At 47.9% G+C, this 18,466-nt stretch overlaps 4 protein-coding genes across 4 annotated transcripts; 3 read left to right on the forward strand and 1 right to left on the reverse strand.

The window, feature by feature from the left end:
• Positions 1-376: 376 nt before the first annotated feature.
• On the forward strand, positions 377-2,738 carry F4817DRAFT_176016 (FAD/NAD(P)-binding domain-containing protein). Its single transcript, XM_049298279.1, has 3 exons — positions 377-597; positions 653-800; positions 857-2,738. The coding sequence occupies exons 1-3, from the start codon at positions 527-529 to the stop codon at positions 2,396-2,398; spliced, it is 1,761 nt and encodes a 586-aa protein (XP_049162826.1). The 5' UTR covers positions 377-526; the 3' UTR covers positions 2,399-2,738.
• A 393-nt stretch (positions 2,739-3,131) lies between these two features.
• Positions 3,132-3,951, forward strand: F4817DRAFT_176095 (GCN5-like N-acetyltransferase). The gene has a single exon (XM_049298281.1). The coding sequence runs from the start codon at positions 3,308-3,310 to the stop codon at positions 3,842-3,844; it is 537 nt and encodes a 178-aa protein (XP_049162827.1). The 5' UTR covers positions 3,132-3,307; the 3' UTR covers positions 3,845-3,951.
• An 8,018-nt stretch (positions 3,952-11,969) lies between these two features.
• Positions 11,970-12,891, forward strand: F4817DRAFT_176142 (uncharacterized protein). The gene is made up of 2 exons (XM_049298282.1): positions 11,970-12,160; positions 12,392-12,891. The coding sequence occupies exons 1-2, from the start codon at positions 12,058-12,060 to the stop codon at positions 12,694-12,696; spliced, it is 408 nt and encodes a 135-aa protein (XP_049162828.1). The 5' UTR covers positions 11,970-12,057; the 3' UTR covers positions 12,697-12,891.
• Positions 12,892-13,861: 970 nt separating this feature from the next.
• Positions 13,862-16,970, reverse strand: F4817DRAFT_176149 (uncharacterized protein). Its single transcript, XM_049298283.1, has 2 exons — positions 16,744-16,970; positions 13,862-16,590 (listed from the first exon to the last, which is right to left on the reverse strand). Exons 1-2 carry the CDS (start codon positions 16,748-16,750, stop codon positions 14,006-14,008), a joined length of 2,592 nt encoding a protein of 863 aa, XP_049162829.1. The 5' UTR covers positions 16,751-16,970; the 3' UTR covers positions 13,862-14,005.
• Between the last annotated feature and the right edge of the window lie 1,496 nt (positions 16,971-18,466).

An 18,466-nucleotide genomic window follows, 5' to 3' on the forward strand; every position in this document is an offset into this window, starting at 1 on the left:
CTGTCTAATGATGTCATTGTTTTCTGGTTCATTGATGGAGCGGAGTATTACGAGCGAAAGGAGTTTGAGTTAGACTTTGGACATGTCCTCACCACCATTTTGGATATATCAATCTCAGAGGCCACTCAAGCTGTCATCAAGGTCTTGGTAACAAGCCCTACAAGAACATTCCTAGTCCACGCCTAGCAGCTACGGACTCGAGAGGCAACTTAGGGAAGAGGCGAATAATGTTATGAAGGAGCAAAATAGGGCTATCATTTAACCCAATCATGAAGTGCCCCGGGCTATTGAGTTAAATTTAATTATAATCAATGGTAGTTGGCCTTTGCTAGTGGCTAACCGTTAAATTGTTTGCTACCATCCGGTAGCGTGTAATGCTCCCTGGAAAATACATGACGTCGTGATCTGACGTGTACTCATCATCAAGCTCAAAGACACTAAACTCAGTGCTTCAGATAACACATCATGCCAAATAGGAATAACCAGCGACACCTTTAATCTGGGTATCAAACGAAGTCTAAACATTATGGCTCAGAATGGAAGTACGACCTTGGATGGGCGTACGCGAGTTCTAGTCGTCGGTGCCGGCGCTGCTGGGTATGTGTTATCCAAGTTTTCATACCATTTCATTGATCTAATTTACAGACACCAGTATGTCTACAGCATACCACCTGTCGCAACATCCTGATAAATTCCATGTCACGCTGATAGACGCTGTCGATTATTGTGGCGGGCAAGCGTTCTCTATTCCACTAGACAAGGAACGTTATGGGGCGTCATGGTGTAATCAAGGAGTTCAAGTATGAGTTTTAAAGACTCTTTAAGCGGTTGTGGTTATTGACAGAAGATAATACAGGGCGGCTCTTATATCTTTCACCACACAGTGACTATGTTTCATCGACAGGGCTTCCATGCCGATCCCGTGAATCTCCAGGTCTCATTCGGCAAAGATGAAACTTTTTGGACTAATGTATTTCCAACACGCCTGCTAGCCCGCCACGAGAAGGAAGTCAGGCGGTTACCAGTAGTGTTAAAACTAATACGTTGGTTCGAGGTCTTCTTTGCCTTACTTCCTCTAAAGCTTGTCCTCAAGCTGTTCGGGTTCTCTAAGGAATTTACCAACACAATCGCTCTACCCATGACCGCCTTATTTCTAGGAACGGGGAATGCTACCCCGGAAGTTCCTACCATTATGTTCGAGAGACTCTTTACGTCGCCAACGTACGGAATGTGGTATGCTCCTGATAAAAACACCTTTGTCAATAACAAACCCCCGATGATTGTCTTCCCCAATTTCTCAGAGTTTTATGGCACTTGGATGAGGGACCTAATCGCGCGTGGCGTAATTGTTCGCCTGTCCACAGAGCTCACTAAGATCGTCCAGAGGAATAATCGCGGGGTCGTTGTCGAGCTTAAAGCACGGACGCCTGTGCCCGACAGGCATAACCCCACTGGAGGGGATCCGGACGCCCCAGTTACCGGGGAGGTATACGATGAGATTGTTATGTGTTGCCTTGCTGACACGGCGAAGAAAGTCTTGGATCGAACAGCGACCTGGAGGGAGAAAAAGGTACTAGGGTCAGCCAAATTCAGCGATGACATTACGATCACTCACAACGACTCGGATTACATGAAGAAGCACTATGAAAACTTCTACCGAGAAGACCTGGCTGTTGATAAGGTGAACGGTGTGGGGCAAACCTCGCGTCTTGATTTTGCGGTGAACAACTTCAGACCGATGTATTATATCAAGATGTACCCGGAGGATCAGTCGAAACTTGAGATGTGCTTCGATACGACGAACTACCAGGGCCAATTCCCGGATAAAGTTCCGTTTGAGCAGCACGTGTTCCAGACCATCTATCTCAACAAAGACCGCGATAGGAATCTATGGACAGACCATGAGATCAGAGAGGAAAAGATCATTCGAAAAGACTGGTGGCATCAGCTTTGCCACAGCTATACACACTATCTCTTCGTCGTACCGTGGATGATGTTTCTCCAAGCGAAGAACCATACCCGCTATGCGGCAGCATGGACTCTGGTTAACGCTCACGAAACTGCTGTCATGTCTGGAATCGCTGCCGCGGTAGACCTTGGGGCGGAATATCCCGAGGATCTTGAACACGACAAGTTTGCGTTTCTCTGCTTTCGGCTCTACTACCTTCTTGAGTACGGCAAGTGGTATAGGCGCAGATACACTAGTAAGCAAGGAGGAGAGCCCACGACGCAGGCCGCCAGAGAAGGCAAGAGCTGGGCGACGGGGCCATACGGCGGTGTATACGAGGGCCCCGGAGTATCAAAAACGGAGCGGCAGACGTGGAAAGAGGGGCTCCAGAATGGCACCAGCACTAAGAACTTGGCCGATGGGAACGCATCCGGGAGGAGCCAGCCCTGAGCACGACCGTTCTAAGTCATGTTCTAGAACGAATTCGGGACGGATGTGTATGTGTATCCGAGAGCTATTAATCAGAAATCTGCCAATTCATCTTTTCCAAGTTCCAAGTTCCAAGTTCCAAGATCCAAGATCCGAGTTCAACTATGGTTCTAACTGCACTACGTGATACTACCCTTCTTAACTGTCACAGGGGCACGAGCCACACTTGTGCGGTGGCCTGCGGTAGTCTGCGGTAGTCTGCGGTGGCTAGACTATCTACCTATCTTTCCACTTTGCTGGTTTCTTTCGACGTATAATATGCGTTGAGCCTCAATATTATATAAGTGAACCACGATTAGAGGCAGTCTAGTTAGCAATTCACGGTCTACGCGGCCTACATAATTTATGGGGATATAGTTCATATCATAAGTTCGTATTCTTCTCAAAGGGGGCTCGTGACTCACAGCCACAGGTGCAGTAGTATATTGAATTTCATGTGGTTTATGCTTTATGCTTTATGCTTTATGCTTTATGCTTTATACCTACCCCCTATTAGTACAATGAATATATTATTATGAAGCGAGTAAGCGAATAAGCTATATACGGGCTATAGGATCTTGTCAGCAGCTGTCAGCGAGGATGCTGTGTGGGGCCAGATGTCTGAATATGAATTGGCAGGTGTTAGCAGAGCCTCGACTAAGCCTATATCCTACTTATCCTCTAACCTATCCCATCTCACGATGCTACGGGCTATTAGTGTGTAGTGTAGTAAGTAGTGTGTGCCTGTGTATGAGAATCTCCGCTAAATTAAGGCTCGTCTGACTCATCGTCGACTCACAACGAACGAGTAAAAGAATAATTCTCACAAAAAACGAAAAAAACATTCATTCTTTTGGTTTGGAGATCCTTGGAACCATATATCGACCCAACATGGAGACTCGTCACATAATTCCTGCTACCATCACACAGCAGCAACCACTCATATCTATAAGACCTATCTCAGCGAAAGACACTTACGCCCTACGACAGGCAGTGCTTTGGCCCAACAAGCCGTTGTCTTACGTGCAGCTACCCGACGACATCTTCGGTCAGCACTTCGGAGCATTCGTCTCCAATAGCAACGATAGCGACGCCAACGATAATGGCGAAGACAGCTGCAACAGCCGCGACAGTAAACAAAATTCCGAACAATCATTAGTGAGCATCATCTCGCTGTTCGATGATGGTAGTGGCGCGGCACGATTTCGCAAGTTCGCCACCGCGCAGCTGTGGCAGGGCAAAGGCGTGGGGTCCGCCCTGCTGAGCTACACCATCGAGGCGGCCGCTAGAAAAGGTGCCACGAGTATCTGGTGCGACGCTCGACAGAGCGCCCTGGGTTTTTATCAGCGCTTCGGCATGAGCGGTGAGGGCGAGGTCTTCTTCAAAGGCGAGGTGCCTTACCTTCGTATGTCGAGGGCTCTACCCTAAAAACCCTCATCTTCGGCTCCGGTCTGGCTTGCGTTTGGGTCGGCAGGGGTGCCATTAAAAGGAGAGGAGAAGTGGGAAGTTCTATTGTCTCTTGGCGCAGGAGTGGAATTAGATGTTGCTCTGTCGGCCCGCGGTTCGAAGGCTCACGAGACCCACGGATAGCCAATAAATCCGGCTTGTAATGACACTACGCGTCTATGATTGGGAAGGAGGATGCCGCCGCGGACAGCGCCGTACTGTGGTTGGAAATGGTTTTTATTCCCCGCGTTTTTCATCGGGGCACGGGCGCTATGCGGTATGCGCTATGGGATGGAGACCTGTGGATGGACATGGATGGATATAATCCTAGCAAAGGTGATGGATACCGAAAGCTCGATTGCCTTGATCACGCTAACGTTCCGTTGTTTGACAGGCGTTCGGGTATCGAGTATCCAAAAGGAAGTGCTTAATCTCAAGCCTTGAACTATTAATGACGTATTTTCGGCCATTCGATTCTAGGCGCTCGCTTCATTAACAGGCAGACAGGCAAGGATATCAGCATTTAGGTAATTCTATTGTCTACATATTGTCTTTTGTCCTTTTTCCCCCAGCCTCCCTTGGAGCCCAAGGTGATACAACGCGTCCTTGGGGAAAAGGGGGTTCATAATAATGTAAATGTATCATGCGATATGTAACATACAGTATACATATAAGTATACATACGATATACGATATACGACATACGATAGACGACAGATGTCAATTACATGAGAATGGATCACGTGCAGGAACGGATACATACTATCGACAATCGAGCCCCTTGAGAAACAAATTGTATTGGTTTAGGTTGGCATAACGATGGTTAGTAGGTACATATCATGTAGGTACTACTGCCATGCAAGCTGATGTGTATACTAGGAACATACAAGGAATATACTGGGAATAGTAGGAATAGCAGGAATATCAGGAATATCAGGAGTACTAGGAGTTCGAGAAGTTAAACCTATACCGCAACATATACCGCAATCTAATTAGGTATACCGCAATCTATACCGCACAGTGCGTAAGTGGAGGAGTAGAGGAGTAGAGAGGAGTAGAGGAGTAGAAGAGTAGAGAGGAGTAGAAGAGAGGATCCCCCCCCCTCCTTTCTACGGCATAACAACGATTCAATAAGTCTGGTATGAACTGTATGATTTACAAAACTCCACTTACGCACGCACTGTTTTATGCAGTGTGCCGGCGCCACAACCTATCGCACAACCTATCGGGAACAATGTTTATGAGAGGATCATTAAGAAGAGACCATTAAGAAATTCAAAAATAATGAAGGCGAGTAATGTACCCAAGTGACCGGATCTCAAGAAATTATGCTCGGTACAGAATACGCGATAAATGGTACACGATGATCGGACCCTTAGATCTTCGATGTGGTTGTCTATCGACCTATCGGTCTATCGTATTCTCGCGCACTCAGACATTCGAGATTCGAGACCTGCTTCACAGTTCACTACATATGTAATCGGCGTTAGAAAATAAGACTTACGATGCACACCTACGTATTTACGCATTTGCGAGACGCGATTGTGTTACCTGTATAACCGTCGCTCCCGATCGAGAGAATCCTCAAGGATCCAATTAGAAGGATATTTTTATCGCTTCGTAATTATTAATTATTACGGGAATACCAATGTATCAAATGAAGCACCGTGCAGATTTCACAAAGTGACCCCGGTATACTTTTCCCCAGTATATACACTACAACGACGCTACTTGTTGAAGATGGCGACTAATAAGAGATGGGACTAATAGATGGGACTAATATGTAGATGGGGACTAATAGATGGAACTAATAGATGGGGACTACACTACACTAGATATGGCACGCAACTCACCACACCACACCAACAATAGGCATCTACCGGCGTCGTTAGTCGCCTAGTCGCCTAGCCGCCTAGGTTACTCTCTTGGTCGCTACGTTAAAAGACGCCCACCGTACGAATCTATAAACTAACCTACCTAAATAGAGATCGTAATCGAACTATCAGGGGCGATAGGCGGTCGATCCGTCCCATTGTCCACTGGCGAGACCAAATCTAGACGCGTACATTAGGTACTTTGACAACACAATTGACGACTCAGTAAGGGCCAAGATGGGGCGTGGCCGACTGAAAATAAAACTCGAGACGGGTCTTATGTGGCTCAACTGACTCCGTCGACAGCTGGTTGGAGGATGAGGATGCAGCAGCTGTCCAATCCGATATAATTCCCATATATCTTTCCATATATCTTTCCATATATGCCAATGCTGCTAATGCCCTGCATTGTTCCGTAATTGTGTAATTGTGTGAAGGAGCATTAGACTGGCTCTCGCTTAATGCATAGCCGTCGGCCAGCCTCGCGTCAATACTCGCGTCAATACCTAGTGGAAAAACATAGGGCAGAAGAAACCTAAAGACGTCATTAGGCCAACGAAGAATTGCGTTACGATTTTGTCTCGCACCTAGGGTGATAGAGATGGGGAGTGGTCAGTAATTTTATGAATTCTTGTGACTTGGCAAAAGGTGGAAAAGGTGGAAAAGGTGGAAAAGGTGGCAAATCATGGCCAAATAAAGGGGGGTGGGGTATTAATTCAGAGGGTCACCTGGTTTTTAAACCAATCATCTTACACGGATGCATGAGTGCCCAACCTGATATGGGAGACATGGGAGACATTGGGCACTTGAGCATCTGATCCAACGATTCCAACCTCCCCCCCCCTCTGGACCCCTTCACCAGGTTCACCAGGTACAACTTTGTATTTTACTGTGTACGCCCTTAGGCTACGGTGTCTACTTTCTGTACTTTCTCTACTTTCTCTACTTTTTACTACGGGCACTGCTACGGGACCCCGTTGGCCCCCCGTTGGGCAACGTTCCGTATACCCATTGGGCGCCTCGCGGTGAGTCAGGTAGGTACAGCAAATTCCCTTGCAGATAGACCCGGGGAGGATATCCCTGCAAAGCACGCGGTTGTGCAGACATGCCAGCTGCAACTAGTCTTTGGTCATCCTCACACCCATTCAGGTATTGTATGTAGGTATTAGGTATTGTATGAGCTATGTATGTATGTAGTCCCATTCGTCCCGTACACCCACCGTAGCAAATCCAGTTTATTATTCAAGTACCCGTCAGCCTTCCCTTTGGGTCTCCTGATCCTAACTTAGGAAAGTCGACAAAAACCCTTCCGTGCTACGTCTTCATCCGTTTGCCTCACCTTGTCTCGTTATTCCCAGACAACAAAAACCTGACCAAGCCCACCGAAATGAGCCAGCACCTCACCACTTCAACTCCAATTCAAGAGACTACACTAGCCGAACTAACCTGGGCACACTTGATAACAACTCTAACTTACCAATTCCACCCAGAATACGACATACTGAAAGGAGAAGAGAGATAAGAAGAATAAGAAGAAGAGGAAGAAGAAGAAGAAGAATTAAGATGGACGTGCGAACAAGCCGACCCGTGGAGCGGGCATTCGCCATGCCCGGCGGATTCCCAACCCCAGCCCCAGCAATCGCCGAGCGGCCCCGGTCAAGATCACGGCCGGCCGCATCCGAAGCAGAGACAACCCATAGCCGGGCAGTCACAACAACAACAACATCACAACCAGGTCCTCTAAGAGGTATCCTAAAGAACCCAACACCACCCGCGCGACCGCAAGATCCCCTTGCCGCACGCTTTTACAGAGTCTCGAGGCCAGAACAACAAATGTACACGCCTTCGGGACCCCCATCACCAACATACCACTCGGACAGTGACAGATATACATCCTATGAAACTGACTCCCAATCGGCATCGTCAGAGCTCTCTGTCAACACACAGGCTACTAGCGTCATATCAGATTCTAGTGTTCCCCCTAAGCCCTCTAAACCCTCGACCCAAGTCAAACATGTACGCCACGTACCATCAGCAGCTTCAAACAGAGCCAGGACGCGGACGCGATCTAGGGCGCCTTCGGAGGTATCTAAACCTCCCGTCCCAGAGAAGAAGAGGACTGTGCACATTCAATTCGTCCCACCCAAGCCGCAGCAGGCCCCCTCGCAGTCTCAGGAACTTCAGCTCGCTCGGAAGCCAGACAACGACCTCGTGTACAAGCTTGAGCAACTAGAGTCAGAAACTGATACCCTCCGACAAGAACGGAGTAGACTAAGCAGGGACCTGGATGATGTTTCTGTACAACTATCTACTAGGGGAAAAGAGAACAAGGAGATCGTGCGCGTCCTGAACATCGAGCGCAACTCAAAGGAGCTTATCTTAAGAGACCTCGAGGAGCAACGGCAGATTTCTGACGAATTCCGCAGCAACTTACAACTACAGCAAGGCATGTTAATAGAGGCAGAGAGGGAACGAGACAGTCTCAAGCACATGCGTGACAGGTTTGAGCAGCAGGTCGTCGAGCTCGAGCGGGAACTGGCAGTACGAGACGCCGCTCAAAGAGAACAGGAAGACGCACTCAGACGTGATATCGAAACCCTGGAGCACACAACAGCAAGCTTCGAAAGACAAATGGGCGCTCGCAATAAGGATATTAAAGATCTGAGCACCGAAGTCAAAGATTTGAACAACGAACTCAGGGAACTAGACTGCGAAGTCAAGGAGTTGACGTCAGAGAGAGACCAGGCTCGGGCGGACGCCTCTAGATTCTTATCCAAGATCAAATCTCTGGAGGCCAACACCGGACCCGTCAGAGAGGAGAATGCAGCACTCGACAAGGATAACCAGAAGCTATACAACCGAGTTGAGGACCTTCGAGACGAGAGGGCTGCCCTTGAAGAGAAGGTCAGATGCTTTGAGCGAGATATTCAGTCTCTTAGGGTACATGTCGCATCGCTCGAGTCCGACAAGCAATCTCTCGAGAAGGACATCGAGTCGGTGAAGGCCAGTAGGGAAGATGTCGAGAAGCAACTCGAGACTGCACATTCCGAGAAGAAAGAACTTCAAGAACAGCTCGACGTCGCCAAGACGGCCAGAGACGATCTTGAGAAGCAACTCGCAGCGACCAAGGATGATCTCGAGAAGCAGCTTGAGACGACCAAGGGCGACCTTGAGAAACAACTGGAAGCTACCAGGGATGATCTAGGAAAGCAGTTGGAATTCTCCAAGCAGGAGCTCGACAAGCAAGCTTTGGATTTCAAGACGATAATCGACGACAAGCAGTCAAGAATTGACGGTCTAGTCACCGAGATTGCCGGATCCAAGGAAGCTAACATCTCCCTTGCATCAGAGCGACTACGGCTTGACGCAGAACTGGTGAATGTTCGGGCTAACTTAGTCAACGTCGAGAACGACCTCAGCCTGGTACGGGAGTATAATAAGACTCTCGAATCGGAGAAAGAACAGTTGATCATCCGCACCGCTGATCTCGGAAAGGTGTACGACGACCTCGAGAAGCTCCGTCGGGAACACGCAGGTTGCGAGGAACGCTCGAAGGGACTTGAGGAGCGGTCCAAGGGACTTGAAGCTGATGTCGAAAAGCACCAAGAAGCTGCCAAGGTGCTGCAAGAGGAGAAGGACAAGATCGCCGCTGTCGCTAAGAACCTAGAAGAGGGTTCAGGCCTTACCAAGCTTCACGAGGAGAAGGCCACTCTCGAAGGGAGCGTGAAGGAACTTGAGGGCAAGGTCTCCGTGCTCGCACAGGAGAAGTCGGACCTGGAGGTCAAGACGAACGACCTCCAGACCGAAGCCAGCAAGATTCCCGCGCTAACTCAAGAGAAGACCGATCTCGAGGCCAAGTTGGAGGCGAAATCTAAAGACCTCCAGGCCGAATCTGATAGGGTCACGGCTCTAACCCAGGAGAAGACGGACCTCGAAGGCAAGATCAAGGATCTCCAGGCCGAAGCGGACAAGGTACCCGGCCTAGTCGAGCAAGTGCATTCATTAACTATGCGACTTGACACGGCGAACATACAACTCTCTACAGCCACTGCGACACAGGCATCATCTACAGCCCAAATCATCGACCTACAATCACTCGTGAGCAAGCTGCAAGACAAGCTACACGACAAAGACCGGTCCAAGGACCGATCCAAGTCGCGCAACAACAAGCGTCAGAGCCGCTCACCATCAAACAGCCTAATCTTCGTCCGCAACCCCTCGGACAAGGACGGCAACATACTCGTCATGTCGCGCGATACGCTCAAGAAGAGAGACAAGTCGCCATTATAAATTACAGGCTGCTGGTCACGCCAAGAGAGTGGGAAAGTCCACTCAAATATTAATCGAGGTCCGGGATAGAGAAAAAAAAAAATCAAACATCATCATCAACAACACCAACACCAATACCAATACCATCATGATGAAAATAATACTACGACAATACGAGTCCAACGGGAAAACGATAGAGCGGAGGAATATGAGAATTGAGAGATCTTCGACCAAGACTGACGGCTTACTTGCTTACGAGCAGAACGATTCTGTCGCTGTCGCGGGTCTACACGGGTATGGGTTATTAACTACGGGATACACAAAAAGCACGGACGAGCGAGGGGGAGGGGCTCGAATATTTTTAGTTTGTCGTGTTGTTGTCAGCTGTATTATTTCGAACGCTGCTGTCATCATCATCATCATCACCACCACCACCATCATCGTGTACGAGGGGGAGACTGAACAAGCCATAGATTGTTCAAAACTGTCAAGGGGGATTGTAGCCATATTCTACAACTTACACCGCCGTCATAGCATTTACCCTTTTTTTTTCTTCCCTTTGTTCACTACTATCATCATTCTCATTACATGTTTCTCTACTTGTTACTTGTTATTCTACATATCATCATCATCAAATTGGGGGGGGGGGGGGGGAATCGGGAGGGGAAAGCGAAAATGGAACATGAGATTGGGGGGTTTACCGGGAAAAGGAAGCAAAGGGAAGACCTCATATCATGTTAATTTCGCCCTCACGACGTGTACTGCTAGTGTAAGGTTGTCGGACGTCAGTCATGCCTTGTTGTTATCAGGTCATCATGTAATCCGGTCTAGACAATGAGCACGAGCTCGAACGGGGGAACATGGAAGGGTTGCAATTAGAAACTCAGCAATCGTAATTCGTGGATTCTATTTAATTCAATTCAATATATTTTTTCAAATTGTCAAAAAATCTAATCTTTCTTTCTGTGGCAACGGAAAGCAAACGAAAAGTTGTGATATTTCATCTTATTGGTGCTTCGGTAAACAAAGTCTTTTCTCCACGGTTCTAGAAGTACACGACTGGGCTCTTGGGCGTGTTGGGGTACATGTAGGTATCTTTAAGTACCCAGATTAGGTACCTCTCTTGAATTGAACCAATCATAACTCCTATCAACAACCGAATGCGGTAGTAGCCGTGTTAGCGGTTTCATCAGCTTGCCAGCTTGCCAACAGGCCGGGTTTAACAAGTTTTTTTTCTCTCTTCTTTTTTCTCATTAGTAGCCCAATGTGCGAAGTTTGGGTAGCCAGATATATGTATGTAACCATGTAATCCATCATCTATCTACCTACCTGTTAGGCATTGTCAAATAACTAAAGTATTTACTAAACTAAAGTAGCGTATCAAGTGCCGGGTACCCTAACTTCGGATCGCGCCGTAACAACTTCTCACCAATAGGAGAAATCCAACTCCTCGAGCCTGAATAGCCAGTGGGTGGCAACTTTAGGAACTATGTATGGCGGGATCTCTTAATCAAAACCCATACACTATAAGCCGCCTCGGCCCTCCACGAGCCGGTCTGTATGGCGAAATTTGCAGATCCAAGGTAGGCTACGCTTCTAGACCGCGAGGTCATCTCCATACATATCTCCATAGGTTCGCTCGTATGATACGTAGATCGCAAACAGTCGCACCCGAAAAAATCCCCTATCTACCTACCTCACTATCCAGACCCTCCTCTCCGAGCCCGAGTAAGTTCAATAAGTACCGCAAGGCCATATGTAAATATCAAGATGAAACCTACCTACGCCCGCGCTAAATGCGGTCGGGCAGCTACACTAGACCCAGTGATCGTCGTCAGCATTATACAAGGCGGAGGTGGCAAAATCGCTAAATAGTCCACCAAGAAAACAAGATGTGGTTGTCCTTTCGCGCTATGTATATCGGCTACGCTGGCCGCCGCTGGAATAGCCGAGGCGCGGCTCTACCGCATCGGTATCCCGAGCGCTATCAAACCAGGCGACCCGTTCAACGCCACCATCGAGCAGTTGGCAGGTATCCCGCTCCAGTACACCATGCTCTGGGGCATCGAGCGCTACGACGAGGAATGGTCGATGGCGCCGCGCCCGGGGAACCTGGGGCCTGTGCTGCTGACCAACGGGATTGTAGATCTCCAGAGTGAGTAAATATCTCTCTCTCTCTCTCAGCCTAACTCCAGGTACAGGGTATCTACGAGAGTGAGGTGAGCTGGCAAAAACACAAGCGAGCGAGCAAGGATATTTCCCCCCAGCCAACACCGTAGCAAGGCAGAGAAAACAAGGCAAAGCACAGCTGCAGCCTAGAAGAAACATACCTACCTAGGTAGCCAGGTCATATATACCTAGGTACGTCCGCTAAATGCCTCAATAGAAGCAGTAGGAGACGGCTCCGTGAGTGGTAACACGTCCATCGCCGGGTTCGTCGTTCCAGCAGACTACAAGCTTGGCCCTGCGGCCATCCAAGCCCGTCATCTTCGAGATCGCGGGGCCCCTGAACTCGCCCTATCATCGAGACTTGGTGGTGGAGCGTCAACGTTACTAATACTATCACAAGCAAGCGAGAGCCTGGTCTGGTCTAACTACGCGGACGATAACAGCCGCATCTGCCCAGATACCCTTCCAATAACGGAAGGAGACACGTGCATAGGTATGTACGCGAGATGCAGAGATAGATAGATACTTGGGGCACGTAAGGGGTAGACGGATGACGAAGTGCTGGCTGGCCTGGGGTAATACGGGGAAGTCCACTCCTAAGACGAATTATGCTGCCCGATGGAATCCTCCAGAGGTTACGTTTCACGTCGGGTCATGCACGGCATATAGAGAACCCCACGGGCTTTTCAAGAGATACCAACTAATACAATAGTCGCGGTTACTTCCAATAGCATGGATCTTACTTATCTTGCCAACGTATCAGGCTTAAAAGTTCATATTAAGAAGCTCAACGCGTGACGATGTAACATTTACCCTAGACGTTGACGATTACGAAACTTGAATCAACTATTATCGGGCCTGATCATAAATGTTCATGAGCAAACTCAAACCGTATTTATTTCTTTTTTCTTTTTTCCGCAAAGTAAACCTGAAATGCTACAGGATCGGGCCAGTTATGCGAAGAGACATTAAGCTATAGCAACATTTTCCATCCCCCCCAACTCCCTTAACCAACAGAACTTGAGTACAAAACTCGATACTGAACTGAGGAGAAAATGGCGACCGGAACGCCGCAGAGATGCTCAAGTTATCTGCCAAACGTTAGCCCCTATCCTCATAAAAGACAATACGTGCCAGTTAGTCTTAAAACTGACCTTGGTGATTGCTAAAAGACTAGCTTTAGAGCTTAAACGTGTTTTTGTTTTATCGAGTCACCATCTTCTTCATGGGATGGTGACTATGCTGACACGTATCTGCATTAAGTAGAATCACCGAGGCTCTGTACATTGATTGAAATGGCTAGCAAGGGCCAACGAATGGTGTTTGGTAATTACAACCGACCCTAGAGCGGATCGATGAGTCACGATTCAACCCGGCTCCTAGTCGAAATGTGCAAAATGGCGAAGACCATCCAAGGTTTATGGATCTGGTATCATCGAGTGTGTGCAGGTTACCTTGAGAGCATGACCTTTACGGATCTTAAACGTTATCTTGTCAAGACATTAGGCAGGATCTCAATGCAGACCGGCATAAACTTGGAATAGAACGGAACAGAGCAAGTGAAGCAAGTAAAAGTTGGAAAGATAAGTGGTGTCTATTTTGATTGGAATTGTTTGCTCAGGGGTGCCATAGCCTCCCCTCTAGGCCAATCATTATAGCGTGCTATGCGAGCCCAGCGTTGAGCGGGCACGCTTTCAAGAATCAAACCGTCTCAAGAGCTCGTAGTCCATACCGAGGGCTCATTAACCACAATGACCCAATTCTGACCACTGAGATTGGAATACATATTTATTCGAACAGAACTGTCGCTTTGATCGGTGAATGAGAAGAATCATGTATTAGGCTGGACCGCTGGCGCCGAACCTTCAATCGTTGCCGCAAGCGTGGTCTGGGCGACACCGGAGGGAACTGGGTTGGGCTGCGGACCATTCTTACGGTGATTGTTGCCCTCTTCAGTCAAAAGCTTGCTCAGAAGTTGTAAATCATCACGGGCTCGTGGATCGCGTTCCAGAGCTCTACGAACAGCAGTCCACTCGCCTTCTTTCATGCGAGCGGCATGAGGAAGTAGGAAGGCAACGGTCGAACTAGAAAATAGAGGGCCAAGAACCTGACGAGCCTTCATCTCGCCTTCAGCCTGCGCAGCTCGTAAAGCCGGGACCATAGGGTCTTGTGCGACTTGCGGCGCGGTTGCTGGCGGTGCCTGACGTGGCGGCACTACTGGTGTCGGGTGGCCTGGAATCTTGGGAGGCGGAATCGGCGTTTGACTATATTGTGGCTGAGATAAGGCCGTGCCGAAGGACCCTTGAGGTGTTGCGGGTGACCATGATGGGCCTGAGAGTGATGGCCTCGGCATTGGTGTACCTTGGGTTGGTGTTGCCGATGCGGTGGTCTGCAACTCAGATCGCTGTTGATCTATCGGGATCTGCGCCTGTCTCTCATCCCGATAGACAAAGATCATTAGAAGCATAGGCTCAGAACGCTTCAGAGGGATGAGGTGATCTCCAATGTTCTGCAATGGTTCTGGGATCGGACCATCGCCCTCTGCCACAGGCACTAAGTAGGTATCTCTCACATTGCCTAGCTTCTTTTCACCGACAACGCCATATCGTTTCTTAGATTGGAAGTATTCGATGACGGCTAAGAATTGCTTTTGCGCGGCAGGGTCCGTGGGGTGGCTTGGAGACAAACTGGTAATGACTAAGTCTACCTGGTTGTTATACCTCAACCCGCATAGATACGGTATAGCTTTCTCTTCCGCGATACGCCCAGCGACTGTGAGAAGAGGTGGTATCAGATCTTTCCATGCAATGTTCCTAACCTTGCTGAGATCAGCTCCGCCAGCATACCTCGCTACGGTATCAACCTCGGCCACATTGGTCATAACAAGGGGACCGCGCCACACGATATCAGGATCAATGTGCTCCGTCGGTGAGTATGGCGGAGATTCGTTGCCGTCCTCCTGAAGTAGTCGATCGACTTCGGGATCGTCGCCGGGACCGGCCGACTGAACTTGTGTAGAAGTTCGTCTTTGATGGGATACCGAGGGGGATCGCACGCTTGAGAAGACTTTACCAATATCGAAGTCTGATTTTCTAGGCGAGTGCTGGTGTGCTTGAGTATCGACCCGAAGAGGCACCGCAGATGAGCTAGAACGGCTACCAGCATTCGTAGGAGACGCTACTCCATCTGCCGATGACGCAGTCACGTCATTGCTCGCATTGGCGGCCTCACTCGCTTCTCTAACACCCTTTCGGCGAAGATTAGACGGGGCTTCATCTAATTCCACTGTAAGGTGATCCCCTTCAACAACTTCCTCTCCTTTGTGAGTTCGTCGTACCCGTGGGCCATCTTCAGTGATCAGAATGGATTGCTTCTCCGCCCGCGCTTTCATCTCGGCTGTCTCACGCTGCTGCTCTTTGGTGGCAAGCTGGTCGCCAGTCATCACTACAAAGGATGTAGGTGGCAATGTCCTGTTCAGGACCTGGCTAGCAAGTTCTACATTATTCTTCAGACTGAAGAACAGTGCGCGAAGTTGGGATGCATTATGAGAAGTGTTCGGGTGAGTGTCTTGAAAGGCTCGTTCAACCTCGATAGCTAATCGTTCAGTAATGTCCTTTTTGGATGAGCCTTGAGGGATGGCATATAGCTTTCTCTTCTCAGTAAGGTCGACGGCCGCATCAAGGGATTTCTGCAAGCCTAAGGCTGCTTGTCTTCGAGGGCCTTCAAGCTTCTGAATGCTCTCGGGCAAGTCATCCGGAGGAGTGTATGCCGGACTTGACGGAACTGCCTGTACATCTGAAACCTTGCGAAGCTTGCTATGTGGCCCTTGTGACTGATCCCGAGCTTTGCGCTTGCCCTTAGAAGCCGACTCAGGGGTACTTTCATCCTTTTTCGCATCGGGGGTAGGAGATGCCTTTGCCTTCGTAGTAGATGTACTCGGTGATGAACGGTCCTTAGGATCGCTTACGCGCTTTCCCTTACTTTTCCTACCCCCCTTTTTGCGCTTCTTCTCTTCTTCATACTTATGCCTACGCTCCTCCCACGGCCTCTCCCCTTTCTTCATAGCCTCCAGGGTAGTCTTGTGATCTTCGGGCGCGCATTGTTCGCAGAAATAATCTCTAGTTAAATCTTCCGTAAAAACACTCATGCCCATACACACATTGTGTTGCCAAGCACCACACTTGTCGCATGCAATCCACGGTTCGTTCGTATCATCGTCGTCCTGCGTAGTAGCACCGCAGATGCAACGTATGATTTCTTCATCCTCGTCCTGCTTCTCGTCCTTCTCGGTCGTTTTCTTGCTGTTCTTTTTGGTCTGGCGTCGCTTCACAGGTTCCGGTCCGTTCTCGAGTTGATCAAATGCTTTTGTGTGTTGACCTTTTGTGGCTCGCACGGATCGACGAGGCTCTGGTTCGCCTACAGAGACGTGGATACGCGTTAGTGACTGACTTAGCTTGCTAACTGGGCTTGGAATAACAGAATGTATATTATGACGAGCACTTTGGCGTGCGTCAACTAGGACTTGCGCCGAGCTGCTTGTCGCAGAACTATGGCGGGTGGTACGCTTACCAGACATATTGAGAATCGGTGAAGCTCAAATCAGGAGAATGCAGGTCAAGTTGCAGCACAGGTATTTAGTTGCTTGGTGTTGCGAGAGAGTCTGAGTCTACGTTGCGACTTTAGAAATTGGCAGCAGAAACTCTTCAGACAATCATGGCTTCTACGGAGCTGGGTTGATCTATGATCTGGCCAGAAGGCGAAGGCAAAGTGACCAAAAATATGACCTTCAAGCTCTTCTAGCACTTAAAGAGACCTAGCCTTTTCCTTTTAGGTCCCGGTGGAGTGTATTTGCTGGACCAAGGTAGTGAATAAAAAAAAAGGGAGAATCTAAGTAAGATACCGCCGAATGATGTTGTCGCGAAGAATCAAACTGCCGGTGACGCGACAGCACTTACTTATTGTTGACCGGCGTATACAGAAACCGACACCGCCGAGTACGCGCCGTGTTGGGAGGTGCTAAATCGTGTCGTGACGTGGTCCTCCGAATGCTGATGGAAGTTTGTCACGAGTGGAGGTTTTGATGTTGAATGGGGAAAACATCCCATGAAAAGACAGCGGCAATTGTGCACGGGCCTCGGATCTAGAAGTGATGGAACTTGGAAGCATAGAGGCTAGTGTAGTAAGTTAGCATCGGTAGCCTTGTGGCTCAGATAATTGATAAGCAGCAGTTTCCCCGCACATCTCCTACAAGTACTTACATACATAGGTATGTACAACTTCCAGGAACTTTCTATCAAGTTGAAGGGATAGCACGTTTAAGTACCTGTTACTAATTTCTTGAATTTATAAGTCTAATACGTAATCTTTCCGAAGGAATATTGCGCTCAAACTTTTTTAATTGATAAGGTAATTGATAAGGTAATTGATAAGGTAATTGATAAGAAATTGTATGTGCTTACGTAAAAAATACCCGGAAATTGATAAGACCATTGATAAGACCCCGATAAGCTGATAAGACCCAACACCTACAAATCTGATTGGCCGCACCCCGCATCGCCCCCGCACCATCCGAGTGTTTTTATTGGGTGCATCCCTTTTAACCCTTGCACCTTAAAATTGATTGATTGGGTGCATCGCTTTTAGCCCTTGCACCGGTAATGTGTTTTGATTGGATGCATTTGCTTAGCGCCTTTAGCCGTTAACCTTGCAACACCTAGCCTTGCAGCCCCTAGCCTTGCAGCCCCTAGCCTTGCAGCCATATGCTTACATAATCAACCAAAATGACAATAACCTTACAAGTGGTCAATTTGAAAAATGACCGATATTTAAAAATAAAATAAAAATTTAAAAAAATAATAAAAAATAATATAAAATAAGTAAAAATAATAATGAAAAATAATAATAAAAAATAATGAAAAATAATAAAAAATAATGAAAAATAATAAAAAATAATATAAAATAAATAAAAATAATAATGAAAAATAATAATAAAAAATAAAAAAAAATAATAAAAAAAAAATAAATAAATAAATAAAAAAAATAAAAAATAAAAAAAAATTAAAAATAAAAAAATAAAAAAAAATTGAAAAAAATAAAAAAAATAAAAAAAAAATAAAAAAAAATAAAAAAAAGTTTTTTTTACAGGGTAACCGCCTCTGGGACTTAGAAGTTTGAGCGGTTTTTTCGGAAAGATTTGACGGACAGTTTTTTTTTTTTTTTTTTTTTTTTGTTTGGGGGGGGGGGGGGGGGGGGGGGGGGGGGGGGGGGGGGGGGGGGGGGGGGGTGGGGGTGT

Source organism: Daldinia loculata, assembly GCF_022478755.1.
Source record: "Daldinia loculata strain CBS 113971 unplaced genomic scaffold F4817scaffold_4, whole genome shotgun sequence".
Taxonomy (NCBI): Eukaryota; Fungi; Ascomycota; class Sordariomycetes; order Xylariales; family Hypoxylaceae; genus Daldinia; species Daldinia loculata.

Coding starts and splice junctions, on each gene's coding strand:
- F4817DRAFT_176016 (XM_049298279.1), top strand. CDS start 527: ATGGCTCAGAATGGAAGTACGACCTTGGATGGGCGTACGCGAGTTCTA. Junction 598..652: donor GTCGGTGCCGGCGCTGCTGG/GTATGTGTTATC, acceptor TACAGACACCAG/TATGTCTACAGCATACCACC. Junction 801..856: donor GGTGTAATCAAGGAGTTCAA/GTATGAGTTTTA, acceptor AAGATAATACAG/GGCGGCTCTTATATCTTTCA.
- F4817DRAFT_176095 (XM_049298281.1), top strand. CDS start 3,308: ATGGAGACTCGTCACATAATTCCTGCTACCATCACACAGCAGCAACCA.
- F4817DRAFT_176142 (XM_049298282.1), top strand. CDS start 12,058: ATGCTCTGGGGCATCGAGCGCTACGACGAGGAATGGTCGATGGCGCCG. Junction 12,161..12,391: donor CGGGATTGTAGATCTCCAGA/GTGAGTAAATAT, acceptor ATGCCTCAATAG/AAGCAGTAGGAGACGGCTCC.